Here is a 16,234-nt window from a genome sequence, read left to right on the forward strand (position 1 = left end):
AAGAGGCACCTTGCCTGGTTCAAAATGTTACAAAGCTTAGCTGGAGATTTCCTTCTCCCCTTGGTGTTTGCCTCTGCTCCTCTGGCTGCCCTCTCAAGGGATCCCTGTGGTGCTCAGCAAGAATGGCCTGCTTGGGACCCAGTGAGCTGCCAGAGCCTTTCTCACTGCTTCATCTACCCGTTTTTTTTCTTAGCTCTCTAAATTGACTCAGCTCCAGATAAGGTTGAAAACTTCTCCTGCCAACAGACCTTCAGTTTCTCCAGTGGGGGCGTGTGCTTGGGAGAGGAGGATCTCCCTTTCCTAATTCTGCAGTTGGGGCACTAACAGTTTTTTGGGTGTCTCTTGGTTCCTGCTGGAGCAGTTCACTTCCTTCAGAGTGTCTTTGGGTCCTCACAGGATTACTGGTTTGTTCTTTTTGCTGTCAATCTGGAGCTAAAATTTACAATACAAGCCTGCACATTCTGCTCTGTCCATCTGAGTCAGAACTGCAATCTAGTCCTGCCTCTATCCACCATGATCCCAGTTGATTCTTTCACAAAGGACCTCTTCAAGGAGAACTACAAGCCACTGCTCAACGAAATAAGAGAGGACACAAACAGATGGAGAAACATCTTGCATGTTCTTCACATGTACCCCAAAACCTAAAATGCAATTAAAAAAATTAAAATATATATATATATTTTTTTTCCCGAAATGTTTTGCCAACCACCCTGAGTGAATCTCAACAAGTGAAAACATCTCCTGTGTCATTTCTGATTGTGTTTATTTGGATCTTCTCTCTGTTTTTCTTAATTGGATTAACTTTCTTAATTAGCAGTCTATCTTATTAATTTTTTTAAAGAATCCACTCCTTGATCTTCTGGAAGGTTTTTCACATCTTAGTTTCCTTCAGTTCAGATCGGATTACGGTTCTTTTCTTCTACTAGCCTTAGGATTGCTTTGTTCTTATTTGTCTAGTGCCTCTAGGTGTGACATTATGTTGTTAATTTGACTTCTTGCTAATTTCTTGATTTGGGCGCTAATTGCTGTAAACTTCCCTCTTAACTTTGCTTTACCTGTGTCTCAGAGATTCTGGTATGTTCTATGTTTGCTTTTAGTTTCAAAGACTTTCTTCATTTCTGCCTTAAGATTGTTATGTACTAGAAAGCATTCAGAAGAAGGTTTTTTAATTTCCATGTAATCATATGGTTTTGAGTGATTTTTCTCAAAAATGATTTCTATTTTTATTGTACTGTGGTCTGAGAGTGTGGATTGTATGATTTTTGACATGAATTGCTGAGCATTGTTTTTATGTTTTTTTTTGTCTTGTTTTGCTTTTTGTTTTGTTTTGTTTTGTTTTTTTGAGACAGAGTCTTGCTCTGTCAGGCGCCAGGTTGGAGTGCAGTGGTGTGATCTCGGCTCACTGCAACCTCTGCCTCCCAAGTTCAAGCAATTCTCCTGCCTCAGCCTTCCGAGTATCTGGGACTACAGGTGCACACCACCAGAGCATTGTTTTATATCGGATTCTGTGGTTGATATTAGAGTATGTGCCATGTACAGATGAGAAGAATGTATATTCCATTGTTTGGGGGTGGAGAGTTCTGTAGATTGCTTTTAGGCGCATTTGGTCAAGTTTGGTTAAGTGTCACATTCAGATCTCCAATATTTTCTGTCTACATAATCTATCTAATACTGTGAGTGAGGTGTTGAAGTTTTTCACTATTATTGTGTGGTTCTTTATCATTTCATAGGTTTCTGAAAACTTGTTTTATGAATCTGGTTGCTTCTGTGTTGAGTACATAATATACTTAGGTTAGTTAAGTCTTTCTGTTAAATCAAACTCTTTATCACTATGTAACACCCTTCTTTTTTTGATAATTTTTGTTTTAATGTCTGTTTTGTTCAAAATAAGAATGGCAACCCCTGCTTTTTCAGGTTTTCCATTTCTTTGGTAGATTTTTCTTCATTTCTCTAATTTAAGCCTATAGGTTTCATTGCATGTGAGATTCATCTTTTGGAGACAGCATACCATTGGGTTTTGCTTCTTCATCCAAGTTGCTTCTCTTTACCTTTTAAGTGGTGCATTTAGCCCATTTACCTTCAATGTTAGTATTTATATATGTGGGTTTGATCCTGTCATGTTGTTAGCTGATTATTATTATTATTTTATTTTACTTTAGGTGTACACTATAGCCAGCATTTCTCCCCATGTATCCCTCCCCACCCTCCCCAGCCCCCACTGTCCCTCCTCTAATCCCCTCAACTGCCCCCATTGTGTGATGCTCCTCTCCCTGAGTCTAGGTGTTCTCATTGTTCAACACCCACCTATGAGTAAGAACATGCGGTGTTTGGTTTTCTGTTCTTGTGTCAGTTTGCTGGGAATGATGGCTTCCAGATTCATCCAAGTCCCTACAAAGGACATGAACTCATTGTTTTTATGGCTGTGTAGTATTCCATGGTGTATATGTACCACATTTTCTTTCTCCAGTCTATCATAGATAGGCATTTGGGTTGGCTCCAAGTCTTTGCTATTGTACACAGGGCTGCAATGAACATGTGTGTGCACGTGTCTTTATAGTAGAATAATTTATAGTTCTTCAGGTATATACCCAGTAATGGGATTGCTGGATCAAATGGAATTTCTATTTCTAGATCCTTGAGAAATCGCCACACTGTCTACCACAATAATTGAACTAATTTACACTCCCACCAACTGTGTAGGAGTGTTCCTATTTCTCCACATCCTCTCCAGCATCTGTTGTCTCCAGATTTTTTAATGATTGCCATTCTAACTGGCGTGAGATGGTATTTCAATGTGGTTTTGATTTGCATATCTCTGATGACCAGTGATGGTGAACATTTTTTTCATGTTTTTTGGCCTCATAAATGTCTTATTTTGTAAAGTCTCTGTTCATATCCTTAGCCCACTTTTGAATGGGGTTGTTTGGTTTTTTCTTGTATATCTGTTTTAGTTCTTTGTACATTCTGGATATTAGCCTTTTGTCAGATGGGTAGATTGCAAAAACGTTTTCCCATTCTGTTGGTTGTCAGTTTGCTCTAATGGTGGTTGATTTTGCTCTACAGAAGCTCTGAGTTTTAATTAGATCACATTTGTCTGTCTTGGCTTTTATTGCCATTGCTTTTGGTGTTTTAGTCATGAAGTCCTTGCCTATGCCTATGTCCTGGGTGATTTTGCCTACGTTTTCTTCTAGTGTTTTTATGGTGTTAGGTATTATGTTTAAATCTTTTAGTGTAAGGTGACAGGAAAATGTCCAGTTTCTGCTTTCTGCACATTGCTAGGCAGCTTTTTCAACACCATTTATTAAACATGGAGTCCTTTCCCTATTGCTTGTTTTTGTCAGGTTTGTCAGAGATCAGATGGTTGTAGTTGTGTGGTGTTTATTCTGTGGTCTCTGTTTTGTTCCATTGGTCTATGTCTCTGTTTTGATACCAGTACCATGCTGTTTTTATTACTGTAGCCTTGTAGTATAGTTTGAAGTCCGACAGTATGATGTCTCTGGCTTTGTTCTTTCTGCTTAGGATTGTCTCGGCTATGTGGGCTCACTTGTGATTCCATATGAAGTTTAAAGTGGTGTATTCCAGTTCTGTGAAGAAGGTCACTGGTAGCTTGGTGGGGATAGCATTTAATCTATAGATTACTTTGGAACATATGGCCATTTTCACGATTCTTCCTAATCATGAGCATGGAATGTTTTTCCACCTGTTTGTGTCCTTCCTTATTTTGTTGATCAGTGTTTTATAGTTCTCCTTGAAGAGGTCCTTTACATCCTTTGTTAGTTGTATTCCTAGGCATTTTATTTTCTTTGTAGCAATTGTGAATGGGAGTTCTCTCTTGATTTGGTTCTTTGTTTGTCTGTTGCTGATATATAGGAATGTTTGTGATTTCTGCACATTGACTTTGTATCCTGAGACTTTGCTGAAGTTGATTATCAGTTTGAGAAGATTTTGGGCTGAGACAATGGGGTTATCTAGATATACAATCATGTCATCTGCAAATAGAGACATTTTGACTTCCTCTTTTCCTATTTGAATACCCTTTATTTCTTTTTCTTGCCTGATTTCTCTTGCTAGAACTTCCAATCATGTATTGAATAGTAGTGGTGAGAGAGGGCATCCTTGTCTCATGCCTGATTTCAAACGGAATTCTTCCAGCTTTTGCCTATTCAGTATGATATTGGCTGTAGGTTTGTCATAAATGGCTTTTGTCATTTTATGATATGTTCCATTGATACCTAGTTTATTGAGAGTTTTTTGCATGAAGGGCTGTTGAATTTTATCAAAGGCCTTCTCTGCATCTATTGAGATAATCATGTGGTTTTTGTCTTTGGTTCCATTTATGTGATGGATTATGTTTATGGATTTGCATATTTTGAACCAGGCTTACATCCCAGGATGAAGCCTACTTCATTGTGATGCATAAGCGTTTTGATGTGCTGTTGCAATCTGTTTGCCAGTATTTTATTGAAGATTTTTTGCATCGATGTTCATCATGGATATTGGTCTGAAGTTTTCTTCTTTAGTTGAGTCTCTGCCTGGTTTTGGTATCAGGATGATGCTGGTCTCATAAAATGAGTTAGGGAGGGTTTCCTCCTTTTGTATTGTTTGATACAGTTTTAGAAGGAATGGAACTAGCTCCTCTTTGTACACCTGGTAGAATTCGGCTGTTAACCCATCTGGACCTGGACTTTTTTTGGTTGGCAGGCTATTGATTGCTGCCTCTACTTCAGCCCTTATTATTGGTCTATTCTTGGTAGCCGATTATTATGCACATTTGTTTATGTGGTTGTTTTTTAGTGTCACTGGTCTGTGTATTTAGGTGCATTTATGTAATGGGCAGTAATGATCTTTTATTGCCACATGGAGCACTGTGTTTGGGATGTCACGTAAGGTAAGTCTGGTGGTAATAAATTCCCTTAGCATTTGCTTGTCTGAAAAGGATTTCATTTCTCTTTCACATATGAAGTTTAGTTTGACCAGATATGAAATTATTGGTTGGAAATTCTTTTCTTTAAGGATTCTGAATATAAGCCTCTAATCTCTTCTGGCTCATTGGGTTTCTGTTAGAAGACTTGCTGTTAGTCTGATGGTGTTCCCTTTGTAGGTGACCTACCCCTTCTCTCTATCTGCCTTTAACAGTTTTTCTTTCATATTTTGCTTTAAGAATCTGATGACTGTTGGTCTTGGGGATAGTCTTCCTGTGTAGTATTTCACAAGGGTGGGTTGCATTTCCAAAATTGAATATTGGTCTCTCTAGTGAGGTTTGAAAAATTTTCATGGATGATGTTTTCAAATATGTTTTCTAAGTTGTTTCCTTTCTCTTTCTTTCCTTAAGGGATACCAATAGGTCATAGTTTTGGTCTCTTTAGGTAATCCCATATTTTGTGGAGCCTTGTTTATACTCCTCTATTTATTTTTCTTTATTTTGTTTGACTGAGTTATTTCATAGAGTCAGTTTTAGAGCCCTGAGACTGTTTCCTCATATTGGTTAATTCTGCTATTAATACTGCGATTGAACTGTGAAATTCTTAAACTTAGTTTTTAAGCTTTATCATATCACTTTGGTTCTTTCTAAAAATAGTCATATTGCCTTTCATCTCTTTTATCATTTTATTATATATTTTAGAATCCTTGGACTGGATTTTGACTTTATCCTGAATTTAAAGGGTCTCCATTCATATCCCTATTCTGAATTTTATTTTCCTAATTTCTGCCATTTTAGCCTAGCTAAGAATCATTCCTGGGAACTAGTCCAGTCTTTTGAAGGGAAAAAGACACTGTGGCTTTCTCAGTTGCCAGATTTCTTGATCTGCTTTTTTTTTTTTTCTCATCTTTGTGGGCAGATATTTTTTCAATAATTGACGTTGCTGTTTCTTTGGATAGGATTTTTTTTTAATTTGATCTTCTTTGATGTCCTTAGGGGTTTTGGTTGTGGTAGATTTAGTCAAGAGAATTTGTTTCTGGAATATTTTAGGAAGCCAATGCTCACCTCAGGACTCCCAGGCCTCATGCACTAACTCTGGGGGGCTGGTATTGTGTCCTCACCTTTGTTCATTGTCTTCTTGATATTAGGAACCTGCTGCTCTAGAGGGGTTAATGTATTCCCAGGTTGCTGGTTACAACACTTCAATGGATGGTGCCAATCAAACACTTAGTGGGTGGTGGCAGTGGAATCTATGCTAATTCCCATATGCTAGAAGCAGTGGAATCACAGCATGGTGCACACTCATTGGCTGGAGAAGGGGTCTGGAAGGCACAGGGTTTCCATATTCCGTGTGGGCCTTTACAGTAGCAGTGGTGGTGGCACCACATGTGAGAGGAGTGGGGCCACTAATGTCAATTGATGCATTCATGTTGGTGGCAGTGTTGGTGTGGAAGCATGACACTGGCAGATATGAGGCTAGTGCCCTCAATGCATGCATTCACACCAGCAGCAATGGCAACACAGGATGGGGTCAGGGCTGCTGGTCTCTGTGCTCACATTCATGAAAGCAATGGCGGTGCAGCAGGAGTGTGTAGGGTGTGCTCACATTCATAGTAGTGACATAGTGGGGTGCGTACATACATGCATGCTGGCAGGAAAGGGAGATGAAGCAGACGAGCATGCAAATGTACTGATGAAGCAATGTCAGGGGTAGCCATACGCAAAGTTGTGCCACCAAAGGGGTAGAGAGGAGGCTGTAGTGAGGGGACTGTGTGTGTGGGCTTGTGTAAACCATTAGGAGCTGCTTTTCTAGAGCTCTGCAAAGGTCAGGCATGGTCTGCCAGTGCAGGAGCTGTGATGTGGGTCTCCAGGAGGCACTCTAGCTGGGCACCAAAGGCTGCACTGCAAGTATGTGCAGCCATGCTGAGGCCCCAGAAGAAGTCAGCAAACAGGAGTTTTCTTAGGTTGGACTAGTCTTGACTCACAGGCATGATCATCTTCCTCTGTTCAGATTAACAGTTTCCCTAAGGCTAAAGTCTCCTAGGGGAGTAGAGGTGAGCCTTGGGGAATAGACATCCCTGGCTGTGCTCCACTGAAGGCACTCGTACACCAAATCTTTTGGGTTCCACACTGGCTGGTCTTCTGCCTCTACCAGTTCTCTAAGCAGCTCTGCCTGCCAGCACAAGTGTCCATGCAGGTTATGGGGTCTCCTCCTGCTAGAATTCCAGAGATCTATGGCATGAGCAGGTTGCTCCTCACCTGCTCAAGTTTCCTTTTCCCTGAGAGTTGTTGTTGGCCAGGAACATGTCCCAGTGCATGGAAGCCCCTTGCAGGGTCCCAGCTTCCTTTCCCTATAGCTCAGCAACTGTTTTTCTTCCCTCCATTCTCATTGTCTTCCCTCCAAATATATGCTTGGAGTGTGCCAGTCTTCCCAATGTCCTAGTCTCTTGGTGGCAGATGTTTCTCTTGGTTGCACTGAGTAAACTACCTTGCCTCCAATTTTTAGAAGTTTTTTTAAACTAAATATTATCTCATTTATCCATTTTTGCTTTGGTTGCCTGTGCTTCTGAGGTACTACTCAAATCTTTGCCTAGTCCAGTGTCTTGGAGAATTTCTGTGATATTTTCTTGTAGTAGTTTTATAGTTTGAAGTGTTAGGTAATGTCAGACTAAACAAATAGCAGAATTCACAACTAATAAATGCACAATAGTAGATCAATGTAAAAATAACTTTAAAAATAAATCTGTTTTAAATATTGAAAGAGATGAAAAGGGACTGGAATCCATAAGAACAGGAATCTTCTTTGAAATTAAGATATATTTTTAAAAATGAACAATTGGAAATTTTATAAATGAAACAGGTACACATTGAAATAAAACTGCTAACGATTGCTCATATATTTTCACAGACTCAAGGCTGAGCAGTGAGTTGGAACACAGATTAGATGGGGGTCACATCTAATTCATCCCTGTACTCCAGTGTCTAATACAATAAGGCCAGCATATAACAAGTGTTTTGAAATTGCTTATTAAATTGAAGTGGGTAAGTGGTCTTCAGGTAGGCCTGACATATTGGGGCCTCTCCAGTGTATAGGGGTTTCACAGAGCAGGAGAGCCTCAAATGTAACTACCTGGGGGCTGGGCTGAGCTGGGTGTGGTTCCTTGTCGGTGGACTAGACAGCAAGGCTATGTAGAAAAGAGATGTTGGCTTTACTAGTCACTTCAGGACCTAACTAGGTTTTTCCCTCTCAGAATTGGAGAGTGAATTCTCTTCATTCAGCACATGTCTGGCTACTATTCATCCTCCTGGTGTCAAAGATACTTAAAGTAGTGAAAATAGATTTTATTCAGTAACTACTGACAATACTGAAAAAAGCTGAGCTCCTCTCCAATTCATGTAAAAGTGGTTTGGCCATTTTAAAGGGAGAGTGATGTTGGGGGCTCAGTAGAGTCAGACAAGTGAAAATTACAGAAGATTGGTCAGTGTAAATGCAATTAGGCCAGCTATGTTTGTTATCTGGTAGTTATCAAAGTTAGGATTCTGTCCTTCCACAGAGACTGGAAGACAGAGTTCCTATTTTTCTTGATTACATTTCAAAGGAATGGCTCTCAGATTTTGGGGAGAGATACTTCTGAGTTTTAAGAGATACATATTCACTGTAATAAGCAATTTTCAATAAGTGCTCTAAAAAAAGGGAGGTCAGGGTCTTATCAGCAGATTTTGGTAAGAATGAACAGTACGTATTTCCTGGTACCACTGAATTTTCTCAGACAGTCATTCTAAAGGGGTTTGGGGATAAATAATAGGGACCTAGCTTTAGGCTGCTAAATACCATGCTAGAGTTTCGTCAGATCTCTTATTATAAAAGGAGTTTGGACATAAGTGTTAGTTCTAAGAGTTCTGCAATTATGCCCTATTAGAAACTATGAGGATGCCCATGGTTATATTTATATGAGGAGACATTATATAAATAATTGATGTTAACAACCTGCCAAAGATTATTTTCCTTACTCTCTCCATCCTAGGCCTTGTGCAATGTGTCCCCCATCCCCCCACCTACTTTCAAAGAAAGGGGAACAATTCTGTGTGAAACCAGCTCTCCACACCTGGCCCCCACAGCTGATCATCTCAGGGCAGACCTGTCCTGACTCACAGGCAAGATCATCTTTCCCTGTGAACACCTTGATCATCTCAGGGTGATCTCATTTACCAGCTGGAATGATGAATACCTTCTCCCAGGGCAGCAGTCCTTTTATCTTGCAGAAGGAGGCAATACAGCCCGGGCCCTTCCCCAGGGCACCATTTGCCTGCAGCCTCTACAGGAAAATAAGCTCATCTGAGCTGTTGCCTAAGCAGGGCAAATCTTAAGTAGAGAGATCAGCTTTAGAAACAATGGCTGTTCTTGTGTCTTCCCTTTCTCTATCCTCCTTCCCTTCTATATTACAAAAGAAGTGAACACTTAGAGGACAGAAACTTTATCCTGCCTAGCCAATACCAAAGAAGGTGCTCTCAAGAGAAGAGCAGTTTAAGAGAGGCTGCTTGGACCTTAGGCCTCAGCTCCCAACTCCCTCCCTAACTGGCCCCTTAGAAAGGAAATCATCCTCACTGACTGAAGCCCTGAGTGGCAAGTAAGCAGGTGGTTTCCTGCAGGACACTGAGATCTGCTTAAATAGACCACCCATAAGCTTCCATAAAAATATCTTGTATTTTGGATTCTACAAATAATATATTCTTGATGAATCTAAACCTCACTAATTTGTAAACACCTGGAGTTTACATTTGCCTAAATATTTTCTAAAGAAAACAAAGACTAGTGATTCTAACAAACCAGTAGTTGTTTGACTTCAGCTACCCAGGTGTTGACAAATAGTAGTCTTAAAAGCAGTTGTATGGCATGGAAATATCACTGCACTAGGATACAACTGGTTTGGGTCAGGGTTCCAACATCATCGAATAGTAGATATGTGACTAGAGTTTTCTATCAATTTCTTGAAAACAGCATTAAGTGGCCTAGAAATAGATGTGAGTAACTTGCCCAAGTTCACACAGCTAGTAAGTGGCAGAAACAGTACTGTCCAGATCTAGAGTTCTTAACCATTCCAAATATATTGTCCCATCCTTATCAGGTACTTGTTTATTCCTATGGTGTCTAGAGCTAAAGCATTAATATTTAAGCGTACACTATTTTGCAACATTTTTTTGCAACTAGCTTCAAATCCTACCTGCAGAGAATTTCTAAAGATGTTGTTGAGCACTCACTGAAGGGGAAGACAAACTCTATTCAGCAAGCAATCTTACTGGCTGGAGATCTCCTCTAGGAAGGAAGGAGACTGCGGGGGGTTTTGTCTGAACATGAAAGACGCTTATGAGTTGGTCTAGATAATCAGTATTGGAGGATTTAGGGGCAGAAATCCTTGGAGCAGGCAGAATTGCCTTGAAATCCACATATGCCAGTCTATCTCAGCTTTTCCTTGGATTTTATGTTTATTTGTGGATGGCTTGTGTGTGTGTACAGAAGCTGATGGAGAAAAAGGGCAGGAAAGGCTTTTCTAACCACTCATCTCTGAAAAGGGCACTCCTGGGACTCAGGAACTGAAAGTGATTATATTCACCATATTATCTCCCCAGGAAGGATCCCAATCATAGGTTAAAGGGGACTCTGGATGGAATATATACAGGGTGATGAACCCATATCTAACCAATACACATTCTAGCCATCCCCAGAATGCCAAAACTTCAAGACTTGGTGGATATTGATGACTCACAGAGTCTGCAAATGAACTCAGGCCTTCCTGTCTCTCAAATGAGTTCTCACAGATAAAGAAAGATATTTTGCCTGGTGTTCTAAAGGGTTAATAGTGGCCTACATTGGAATAATTTGTACAGCATTCCCTGTAAGTCTTGTTTACCAGAAACTCACTTCCACCCTTAAGTGTTTCTCTTAGGGGATGTTGATTCTAAATTGGTGTCTGAAAGATAAGAGTACTCAAATCTCTCTTGGTCTTCAAAGGAATGGCTGTGGCCACAGAGAGATTATACCTTTACCCACACCGTAGTCATGTGCCCTGAAAGTCTTACTCTTGTCACTTCTGGGAAACTGCATGTGGTCTCTGTGACACAGGGCTATTTCCCACTTCTGTTCTTGCACTCTGAGCAACCCTGAGCAAGTCGGAAGTTCTTTCAGGTCATTGTTTTTTCAGGATTCCAAAAAAACTACTTAACACTTCTGGAGCTCCAGAAATACCTGTATTTGATGCTCTCTGAATGAAATAAGCAGAAAAGGCTGGAGGCTTAAAGAGGTTCAGCTGGAGAAGACTCATAGGGAAGAGTAGGGAGAGGGGACAGAAATGCATATTTTATACCAAGATAGCTCTCATGGAGCCCCAATGGTGGAACAAAGAAGAGCCTGGAGAATTTTCAGCTCCACTTGCATTCTCCTGAGTACTATCATCTTGCCTCTCCACTCTGGCAATGCAGTCTTTCCTTTAATACCCCGAGAGTCAGAAAATTTGAGTGGGAACTCAGGGCAGGCCCAGAGTGGGGCTCCTTGGACTCCAAGCCCAGTTCTCATTGATTGACTGTACGCCCTTGGGCATATTAGTTAAGTCTCAATTTCCTGTAGTGCTAAGTGGTACTATTAAAATGCTTCTTAGAGAAATGGTGAAAAGATTAGATCTAAGAACATGAAGAACCCAGTACAGTGCGTGGCTCAAAACAATTGGCAGCATTACACTGATCATTGTTGGTCCAGATGCTACACTTTCCCCTTGGCAGATTTCTGCCTCTCTCTACTGGATCCCCCGAAAAGAGCTGATGTGTTTGTGGACCCAGAAATTGCAACAATCTGGCCCGGTGCGGTGGCTCACGCCTATAATCCTAGCACTTTGGGAGGCTGAGGCGGGTGGATCACTTGAGGTCAGGAGTTCGAAACCAGCCTGTCCAACATGGTGAAACCCCGTCTCTACCAAAAATACAAAATTAGCCGGCCATGGTGGTGCATGCCTGTAATTCCAGCTACTCGGGAGGCTGAGGCAGGAGAATCACCTGAACCTGGGAGGCGGAGGTTGTAGTGAGCCAAGATCGTGCCACTGCACTCCAGCCTGGGCAACAAGAGCAAAACTTCATCTCAAAAAAAGAAAAAAGAAGAAGAAATTGCAGCAATCCAAAAAGCCAGAGTTAAAAATAAATAAATAAATAAATAAATAAATAAATAAATAAAATAAAATAAAATAAAGACGCTTGGCAGTTTAACGTGCTTGCTTCCATTCCCTCTGCCGTCACACAAGCATGTACAGGTTAAGTGTCAAAGGGAGCTGAAGAATGAGAGAATTGCTGTTTAGTGCACAGGCAAGACTCTGCTCCAAGGTCGCAGATTTTGAATTGGATACTCTTCCCCCTGACAACCCACCCCACCCCATTTTCAAGAACCCTTTTAGATAATACTCTCCAATTACTCATTTTCTCGTCGCTGGAAGCCCCGCCCTTAGCATTCAGTTCTTGGAATGCTACCCTTGGGAAGATCACTGAGATGGGGCTGTATTGCCCTAGCAACCACAGAGTGCGCCTGCGCAGTGGCATCCCCAAGCCGACAGCTCTAATTAGGCGCTGCATCTCGGCCGGCCAGACTTTGGGTACAAAAGGGCATATCTTCCTTCTCCCTGCCGGCTCCCTCAGCAAAATGATTGTGTCGTTCTCTTCCTGAGGCCGATTAAAATGTGAGGAATGTCTTTCAACTCTCTCCCATCTGGTAGGAAGTAGCAGATGGGAGTAGCTCCCGGTGATTAAATGGATGAAAAAGGCAGAAAGCTTGTATGTGCCGGGAGATGAAGAAATATAGATCCTACACTACTGGTAGGAAGCAGCTCTCCCTCTGTAATAAGCGATTTTCCATATGGCATTCATCTGTATAGCAGGGCTCCCTCTCAGAAATTGTTACCTGCTGGCTCTCTAGGAAAGGCTTTCAGAGAGCTATTAGCCAGGTTAGAAGCTATAAGGGGGATTAGGATGAAGAGAGCAAAATGTGAACATTCACCTTAACAACTTGGGTGCTGAAAAAAACCGCACTGGCAGAGGATCCCTTGCAGAGTTCCTCCAGGTAGATTATTCAGTCTGATTCAAGATGAAAGGCCACTGTTGACTCTCAAGAGTCACTCTGAGGATATGGACTCTTGTTACCTCTACCACAAACTTATTTCTCCCACTCCTCCCTTAAACTCAACATTGTCTTTCTGAGCTACTTTCAAATTCTTCAGAGGCGCTTTACACGCTGGCTCTGTCTTCACTAGCAGTTCTTCCCTTCCTCTCCCCAACCTCAGGTCTCATAATAGATGTCACTAAAGCACATCTTATCCTCCATACCACTTAATCCTCCCCACCACTACTCCTGACTACTTCCTTACTCATCCAGGCTTGACACCTCTGCATCTTCCCCAGCTTTTCTTGGACCCCATCACCTTCCCACCATCCTTCCCAGCGTTTAAAGTTGGAAGTTATTCCTATGGACTCTCATAGAACTCTGAGCCTATGCTTATTATACTATTTGCTATAGCATAATATAATTACTGGTTTACTTTCATGAGCCCTCCCCATTAAGCCCTGGAGCCCAGCTGGTGTACTTCACCCTTATATTCCCAGCACATAACACTGTTCTCAAAGCATAGCAGGTGCTTTAAAAATGCTTATAGAATAAACAAATGAATAAGCATGGTTTCTAATTTATTATGCTTTTATTGCAAACACAGGTAAATGGCAGTCATATATACATATATATACACACATATATATGCTGTTTGTATATATGTATACAATGGTAGACACAAAGGAAGAGCAATCACAAATCAGTGGTTTTGTGTTTGTTTTGTTGTGTGTGTTACTGTTATTTAACTCCTGTACCAGATCATTTTACTGATTATTTCAAAGATGTAAATATTACCAATACATTTTACAGAGCTATCTGAACTTTTATACTGAAACAAGACAGAGATGGCAAATGAAAAATTCAATTCATAAATATTGATCATTAACCTAATGCAAGGGTATATTAAAAGGAAGCAAGTACTATTAGAATTGGAACACAGACAGCAAGCACAATGTGTGCTTCCCACCCAAACCCTCCCCAACTTCTAATTTAGAGCCCCAATGCCCATTTACCCAAGGCATCTTTAACTGATGCCACTCAACTGAAGTGATTTATATTCCCTAGACTTCACATGGGACCAAGGAAGAACATGGCATTTGCCTCAGATTTGGCTCTGGCCTCCTCGTCTTCCACAGCCTCCCTATATTGCTCTGGCCAGTCCTGTGGTCGCTTTCTGTAGAGCCTGGCCATGTACTCCAAGATTTTCATTTTGGTGGTTTCAAGGTGAGCTCGAGGACCCCATAGAAGCTCATATTCAACTGGGTTAGAGTAGGACAGTGGTCTACATTCCAGGTAGCGCTGTCTCATAAGCTTACAGGTGATGGCATGCTTTCTCCCTACATCCACATTAAATCTTCGAAGCATGTTCCATACATTGCCTTCTTTGACACGGTTGCCCATCAGGAATATCAAACCTAGGATTGGCATTACATATTCTTGAGTGGGTCTCCCCAAGCTCTCTAACATTACTTGCTCTTCTGATTCTGGTTGCTGGACAAGGAGGTAGATGTGCTCACTGGTATCAGCCTCAATCAGAGACAACCCGTAGAACATATCAAGAATTAGAGTAGCTCTATTGAGGATATTTGGGAACACATCCTCAAATTCTTTGCCAGTGTGAGCCAATAGCTCATCCTGATGTATAGGCAGCAACTCCTCAGTGACACTAATAGCCAACTGTACTAAATCATTTGCCTTATCATTCATAGTGTCCTCTGACCAGAACTCTAAGCCAGCAGTCAGGCTTCTTTCTTTGGTTTTGTCAGCTTCCAGGGCCTTATTATATTGTTCTGGCCAGCTCCAGGGTTCTTCATCATGGGCGTCTGACACAAACTTCAGGGCTTCCATCTTTGTGATTTCCCTGTGGGCTCTAGAGCCCCACAAGAACTCAAATTCAAGGGGATTAGTGCCAAACACAGGCCAGTACTCCAAGAATCGCATGCACACAAAATCAGTAGTGAGGAGGTTCCTTGTGTTCCCAAAGAGGTTGTTGTTCCTCTGAGGCTCATCCCACATATCAACTTTTATCAGCAGATCCCAAATAGAATCTTCTCTTGCTCGGTTCCCATTCAAGAGAATGTGGCCTAGGACTAGGGACAGAAGACCTGCTTTTGGCATGTCCAGAGATCCTGCTATCCTATCAGTGGTCAGGGAACCTCGTTTACTGACTAAATTGTAGATGTCAGCCTGAGGATCAATAATTCTCAGGTTCAACCCAAAGACCCGGTCCAGGTGAGCTGAAGCTCGTCTGAGGATCTCAGGGAACTGATCTGAGTCCTCTCTGAGAAACTCCAGCATCTCGGACTGCTCGATAGACCCCTCAGTCTGGCTTTTCATTCTCATGAAATTCACCAAAGCAATCGATCTGTCTTCTAGAGGGTCATGGACCCTGAGCGCCCCCAAACGTCTGGACTGCTCGTCGATCAGGACCTCCAGGTTATTCGGGTCCTGAACGGCCTGGGAAGTGTTGACACACTGAGGGTTGATTGGCGCCTGAGGGCACTGGGGGGCATCTGCGACTAGCAAGGAGGTGGGGGACCCGGAGGCGTTAGTAGCTTGTATTTCACCCCGGCCGTCGCCGTAATCTGCAGTGATCTCCGCGCTACAGTGGCGTGCATTCTGGCTTACCAGAGACATGGTTCCAGGAGACAGGAGCGGGAACAGTGAGATCAGCGATCAGTCAGAGAAAGGACCGTAGGAGTGTTGGTGCTTCGGCACAAGGCTGAAGCCCGAGACGCTGGAGCTGGAAGGATCAAAAGTGAGATCTGTTGTGAAGAGCGATCTTTCTACACAAGCGCTGGCCAGCAAAGACTGCAAGCCTCAGAGCGGTTAGTTTTGCCGCAGCCTACGCAGGCTCAGTCAGGCTTTGCATCGTGGTGGCCACGCCCCACTCCCTGTCTTCCACCCCTTGCCTCTCATTCCCGCCCCCTCACCTCTGAAGAGCAGGCTAAACTGGTTGAAATGGTTGCTAGTGAAGTCGAACTTGTTAGAGAAGAGACTTCAAGAAAGGGAGTAACAGATATAGATAGCTAAAGGGTCAAGGGATGAGGAACGTTCAGTGATGTTCTCTCCACTTGAAATTTTTCTGCGGGGCATAAAGCACAATTCTAACGCGGTAAAGGATTCAGAGAGGAGAAAGAGGAGGAGCAGGAGGTGGAGGAAGGGAGGAGGAGGAT

The 16,234-nt window shown here is 42.0% G+C and overlaps 1 protein-coding gene across 1 annotated transcript; it reads right to left on the reverse strand.

The window, feature by feature from the left end:
* Positions 1–13,630: 13,630 nt before the first annotated feature.
* On the reverse strand, positions 13,631–15,913 carry MAGEE2 (MAGE family member E2). Its single transcript, XM_003936857.4, has one exon. It carries the CDS (start codon positions 15,693–15,695, stop codon positions 14,127–14,129), a length of 1,569 nt encoding a protein of 522 aa, XP_003936906.1. The 5' UTR covers positions 15,696–15,913; the 3' UTR covers positions 13,631–14,126.
* Positions 15,914–16,234: the final 321 nt, after the last annotated feature.

Source organism: Saimiri boliviensis, chromosome X (genome assembly GCF_048565385.1).
Source record: "Saimiri boliviensis isolate mSaiBol1 chromosome X, mSaiBol1.pri, whole genome shotgun sequence".
NCBI lineage: Eukaryota > Metazoa > Chordata > Mammalia > Primates > Cebidae > Saimiri > Saimiri boliviensis.

Coding starts and splice junctions, on each gene's coding strand:
- MAGEE2 (XM_003936857.4), bottom strand. CDS start 15,695: ATGTCTCTGGTAAGCCAGAATGCACGCCACTGTAGCGCGGAGATCACT.